This window comes from Triticum urartu, unplaced genomic scaffold (assembly GCF_003073215.2).
Source record: "Triticum urartu cultivar G1812 unplaced genomic scaffold, Tu2.1 TuUngrouped_contig_4281, whole genome shotgun sequence".
Classification (NCBI taxonomy): domain Eukaryota; kingdom Viridiplantae; phylum Streptophyta; class Magnoliopsida; order Poales; family Poaceae; genus Triticum; species Triticum urartu.
Window position 1 is genome coordinate 1 of NW_024114857.1, and position 6,541 is coordinate 6,541.

At 44.8% G+C, this 6,541-nt stretch overlaps 1 protein-coding gene across 1 annotated transcript; it reads right to left on the reverse strand.

The window, feature by feature from the left end:
- Positions 1-1,209: 1,209 nt before the first annotated feature.
- Positions 1,210-6,538, reverse strand: LOC125527606 (organic cation/carnitine transporter 4-like; the record flags this gene model as incomplete). Its single annotated transcript, XM_048692120.1, has 2 exons — positions 1,210-2,138; positions 6,394-6,538. Coding segments are annotated over 2 exons (975 nt in total), but the record flags the coding sequence as incomplete, so codon positions are not given.
- Positions 6,539-6,541: the final 3 nt, after the last annotated feature.

A 6,541-nucleotide genomic window follows, 5' to 3' on the forward strand; every position in this document is an offset into this window, starting at 1 on the left:
CCTCCCTTTTATAGGCGCAAGAGAAGGAGGCGAGAGGCTGCGCCGGGAGCTGAAGGGAATGCGGGAGATGAAACGAATAGTCAGCAGCCGAAGGGTGGAGCGTTCGTATTCAATATCCACTACAGCAAAAACTTTCCAGCTCCTGAGTGACCTTTTGTATACCCGTAGTGCGTGGCAAAAATTTAGATATCGGCTCGGCTCATTCCCGCAACCCGTGGCGCGTCGTGGCGAGGCGGGCGGCGGAGGAGGAGCGCGCGTGGATATCCCTCTTGTTCTCATGCTCGTACAAGTGGGGAAAGAACCTCCCTTATAAGGAGGTCCAACTCCCACTAAACTAGCAATGTGGGACTAAACTTTAGTAGTATCCCTTGCCTTGCACAAATGGGCTAAGTGGGCCTCTAGGATTTATTAGAAATTTCTGAAATAGTTATTGGGCTGCCTAAAATAGACTAAATTCCAGCATTTTCATCCCGGAATCCAAGACTTGGTATTCAGAGAGCACCACCATAGATGAAATCCCTGTGTTGTCACCACCATAGATATTTTTTATATCCTAGAATGCAATTTCTTGTATTTGTAATTAACTGTCGATTTACATACACATAAAATAGGTAGTTATGCATTAAAAACCACTTGTAGAGATCTCTACCATGATATTTAAAGAAATTTTAAAAAGTACAAACAATGCATATACATGCAATTCTAAGTAAAAACATTTATCTGTGGGGACATGACAAATTTTATTTTATTTTCCTCAGATTTATCACAGTGAAACAATAATAATACAAACGAGGAAATCAGGGTGCTTCTCTCTTGCGTGCAATGTGTCTCCATAGGTAACATCTTCTGCTCCAACGATTCTTACGAAATTGATCAGCAGTCGAAGATTTCCTTTGACACTTCCTCTTCACTCCTAGACGCTTTCTCCCCTTTCTCCAGCCCAAACATGGTGTCATACAATGGCTTATCCATAGTCTCTGGGAGGCAGAACATCAGCAGCCCACCGATGATACCGAACATGCCAAAAACCGCAAACGGCACCCGATCCCCGAACAAGACCACCATGGGTGCTAGTATGGCACCCATTTGCGATGCTTGCGACGTGCATCCCATGGCTACGGTCCGCACCACCGTAGGGAACAACTCGGATGTGTATACTAGCAACAGGTTGTATGTCCCTGACATCCCAAAGATGCCCACCACCCCACATGCCATCCTGACCACCCTAGAGTGACATGAAATTGCAGTTATATATAGAAAATCCCCCTAAATCATCATGCTACCCATATCAAATAAGAAAGCTTTTGATTACCTCATGGAATTGACATCGGCAATGAGGCTGGCAATTGTGCAAAAGATTCCACTGAGAAGCATTGTGCCAATGCCGAGCGGCTTCCTTCCGAAGTGCGGGAGGAGCATGGTAGTGAGTAGGTATGCGGGCATCTCAGCGAGAGAATTAACAACGACACCAATGTACATGTTGATTTTTATGTTGACCACATTGAGGCTTAGTCCGTAGTACACCACTGAGCAAAGGAAGCTGATCGACATCGAGAGCACAAGCCTAACACGAGTCGTCCGCGATTGTAACACATCTAGGATCGATGATGATGCCTGCTCAACCTTCTTATTGATATCGTCCTCATCGTCGAGCTTTAGCGTGATGTTGTCTGGGAAGCTTCTGCGGTTACTGGAAGCAATGTCTCGCAGGACACGCATTGCGTCATCGGTACGCCGGTGGGTAAGGTACCAACGCGGGGACTCAGAGATGAATGGAAGGATGAAAAACATGAATGCAACAGAGGGAAGTGAGGTGACAACATAAAGGAGGCGCCAAGAGGACTGGCATAGCGCGGCGATGCCAGACAGGGCCGCGATGCCACTAGAGAAGAAGTAGCAAGTGGACATGCCCGCGGCACCACGGTAGGAAGGCCCGATGGGCTCCGTGGCAAGGACGAAAGAGCAGAGGCAAACACTTCCGGCGCTAAATCCAGTGAGAAGGCGGAAGGATGCATAAACCCAATAGTTTGGGGAGAGAGCTGTGAGGAGGCCGAAAACGGCATTGAGGAAACACACCACCTGGAGGGACCCCTTCCGACCGAGAAAAGAGTCTGACAGGTGTCCAAAGACACCGGCACCTACAACGAGCCATAGTATGATCAGTTCATGAAATAATAACAAGAAAACAAATAAAAAAACTATTAGACTCAACCAGGTGTGGGTTGTGATCTAATTTACCCCAACCATTTCCTAATTAGGCTAATCCTAGTGAAGAAATATTGGGGTCCGTGTAGAGGAAGCGATGCAGATATCATCACTTATTTTTTAGAAGCATACGTCGATTAGTGTCATCCTCTGTTCTTTCCGTCTTTTCCCCCTAATAACCGTGTGCATAGTATGAGGAACTGAAGAGATAATGAGTGGCTAATTGTGTAGCATAAACACCAACTTGCTAATTTAAATAAAACCAACACCAATGGATGACAGAAAATACCCATTACTTGTTTAACATATTAATTATGGGCAGTGGTGCCGAAGTGTGTTGCCGGAAAAAGGCCGTCAAGATCTTATTCGGCAGAGCTTTCAGCCAGAGAATCGAGCTCTCGCGTCGACCGCTTCTCCCGTCGTTGTATCTGATTTCATCTGATGGTGCACTCACGAGCAAACACATCGTAACATAAACCAAGTTGCAAAGAAATGACTCCAACACGTCCTGGTGGGGACCGTCTCTCCAACATGTCCTGTGTGGCATGTATCCTATTGGGGATCACACACCGCTCGAGGGTCGCTCACATAAAATATTATCCTCTCCAGCGTTGTCTCCTACCTTTCTCCCTTCATCTGCATCTCCGCCCAAATGCCAAGTTCTCCATCCATATCGTCATGCGACCACGTGCGGCTGCCGGTGCTGGCCTTGTCGCACTAGCCATCGTCCTCTGCAGCACCATGCGAGCTCTGCCACCCTTAGCAACAACAAGGGGATCCAAGAAACACCGGTTTGCATCTTCCTGGGACAGCTCGCACCATGGCTACTAGGAACGTACCTAGACTTGGCACTGCGCCTGGTAGCCGCAGCCGGATGTCGATCTTGACGGTGCGGTCAGCCCTGTCGTGCCCTAACAGAGGTCCTTCCCACCAGCCGGCGTCCTCGCCCTAATCTCCCTAACCCAGGGCTAGAGGTGAGATGTTTTGCTTTTGCAACAAAGGGCCTGTTGTAATGGCAACAATGCTCTTGTTGCAAAAGGGTCATGTTTCAGCCCCGCAAAAAAAATCTGCAACAAAATTTATGTTACATAACTTTTTTGCAACATGACCTCTATTTTCTGTAACAAGACCTCTGTTGCAGAAAATACCGCAACTCCAGCCATGTTGCAAAGGGAGGCTAAACACGTTATTGCTCGGACGGCCATTAGCGTGTCCATCCAATGCTCAGGAAGGTGCCGGATCTTATCTCTTTATCTGTGGGCCTACGCATAGCGCTGCCCGATAAATGAAGGATTCAAGTGCAAGGATGTTAGCATGTCTAGTCAGTGTCGTGTCTCGCTACACAACAACATTGAATTCGATACCGCCTTCTGCTGACAAAACTCACTAGCACTGACAAACTGTTAGTTGAGACAGCCTCTGATGATCTATTAGTCAAGAAAAACAATCTAGTCATTGATCGTCCATCAGGAATGCATGAGCATTTGCTATCGGACTTCATTGTGTATTTGTGTCCAAGTGCTCCTCTTTGTGAGGACCCGTTGCATTTGAAGTGTGTCTGGGTCGTCTGTGAATCTACATGAAAGGATCAAGTTCAAATATGTGAGATGGTAAATCGGTGAAGCCGTGTCTCTTCAATGAGGCCATGTGATCATGTCCCTACATGATGTTGGATTGGATGGTGTATTCCATAATGCAGTCAGCGTGTATATTGAGCTAGGAGCTGGATGGTGTAATTCACAAGATGGTGTGTTCTCCAAGGTTGTTCGCGTGACTAAGTAGTCCATATAACATACTTGAGTTGGTATGATAATTCACCAGGTTGAAATTGAAGGGGAATAATCTGGTCCGATATTATCGATCGAGCTGGTTAGTCATCAAACTGTGAATCTTCAACGGGTCAAGATCACGAGGAGCACAAATAGATGAGAAGTCATGTTTGTTGGAAATTCAATCGATCACATCAAATCACATGAACACACATGCACGAAAAACTGATAGCTAAGGGCACGTGTCACGCCCCTCTTTTCTCCTCTTAATTTCTTTTTCTCTTTTTCCTCATTTTCTCTCTTTTCTGGTTTTCTCCTCGATGTTACAAAAACTCATGTAGGCCTCATGTATATATATATACATGAAGCAACCGACCTAAGATTGACCTGGACCTGCACGAAGTCTAAACTGGACTAGTGCTAGAAGCCTACTCCCTTCGTCCGGTGAAGAGTGTACATTTGGGTTTGAAATTTGTCCACAAAAGAGTATTCTTTTATCTTCTCAATGCATTTTAAAGTAGAAAAAATGATTCTCTTTCATCAGACGGTAATCAAGACCAATAACATTCTTCGCATGGTCTCCTTAAGACTACCCACAATGGGAGTAATATATGTGGTAAGATCACACATATTTAGATAAAATAGATGATGTGGCAAGTAATTAATGAAGAAAGAGAGTGATGTGGTAACACAGCTAGTTACTAGTACTATGAGTAACATCACACATACCAAGACAAAAATGAGTCTACAACTTAATAAGTGAAGTGTTGCATGACACCGTATATATGTTACTCCCCATTGTGGAGGTAGTAATATAGACTAGTAACATATGCATGTTACTACTCTAAGTTACTCCCCACTGTGGCTAGTCTAATTTCTACATGCATTTAGTTCATTGGGGGTTGGGTAATTAAAGATGGGAGAGATTGTGGCTTGCACCTTTTTAATGCATTTTTACTCCACTGCATAATTTGTCCTAAAATTTATCATGGCCGGTCCTGAGATTTTGGGGGACCCAGGGCGGAGCTTGAAGCTGGGGCCTCTTAATACAAACGTGAAAATAATAATCAATGTATTAGTTTCATGTTTTGGCATCAAAACCCTGTGTAATGTCTCTTAAATTTAGCCGGTTGATTTTATGAAATAAATGTACAAGTGTATAGCTATTGCCCACAACAAGAAACCAAAAATATATCTCCCCCTTCAGTTTGAACTCTGAATCGTGTCAAAGTTACAAAATCAAGCAGGAAATTATCTACAACTTTCATGTTGTGTTCAAAATTGGTTCTTCATAGAAATAGAATAGTTCTTGCAAAACATAAATTTACTAAAATCTGATAATTCATTTTTGTTAGAAATTAAAATCAGAAAATTCTGGTACAACAGCATTGTTTGATGATATCTGAACAAACATTAATCCAAATTGAGCAAATTCGGTTTTACTGGAAAGCTGTCAACAATCATTCCAACTTTGTAATGTTGGTGTCATCTCAAAAATGTATATGATTAGTGCTAGTTTTTAAAACACTAATCATGTTCGATGCTTCAGATATTGAAAACAATTCTAAATATCGACTCCAATTGACAAACTATTTTTGTAAACAATCGAAACTAAGTATTTAAGAACTAGAGAATAGATTCACAAAAAAATAGAACTAGTAGATATAGAAAGGAGGTTAACGTTGATCCGTGGAGCGTTGATTCGAATTAATTGATCAATTCCGATCCAATCTAGCCAGTTCATTGTACGCTATTGTTGGTCTATTCCTCACGGCCGCTTGTGTCTTGCTCTGGCGGGAGGCCCCCGACGATACCCATGTTGGCGAGTGCATCGAGCGCCTGACACTGGAGCGAAGCGGCGGCGTGTCTCTGACTCGCAATCAGGGCCCGGGAATTAGGATTGGCAATCTCGTGATCGGAAATTAGGGAAGAAAAGGGAGTACAGGGACGCAGACAACATGCATGACGCAACTGGGATCGGCCTGGGCGATCACGATTGGAGAAGGCTGCGTCTGCATGTACCCCATGATCAAGCTGTCTCCTTGGGCTGTGGCCTATAGGCTGCTGCATACCGGACAGAGAGAATACACGATAACCACATGGACCGACTCTGTCTAGGACTCCCACTAAACTCAAACTAGGACACGGCAATACTACTTCCAGCCAGACTGCTAACTAGAATTCCTAGCACTAATACATGGCCTGCAAGCTAGGTCCAACACGTCCTAGTTGACTACCTAGTAGACCACGTACAAACTAACTAACCTAATACTCAAGATTACTCTAACAAAGTTTAGGGGGAAATTGTTTCGAATAATCTTGAGTTTAATTGGTTGTGTTTTCTTACTTTTCTGCGGAAAGTTAGGATTAGTTCACGGCCATGTTGCCGAAGACCGCATGCACGAAAGGCCGTACGTACCGATCATGCTGCCGACGAAGAAGACTGCATGGACGAGGCCGACCTTGTACCGCTCGCCACAGACGAGACCCCACTCGGCCACCGTCGAGGAGCCGCTCCCCTGGTCCCACTCCCACCCGGCCGCAGAGCCGGCGCAGCGGGCGCCGCA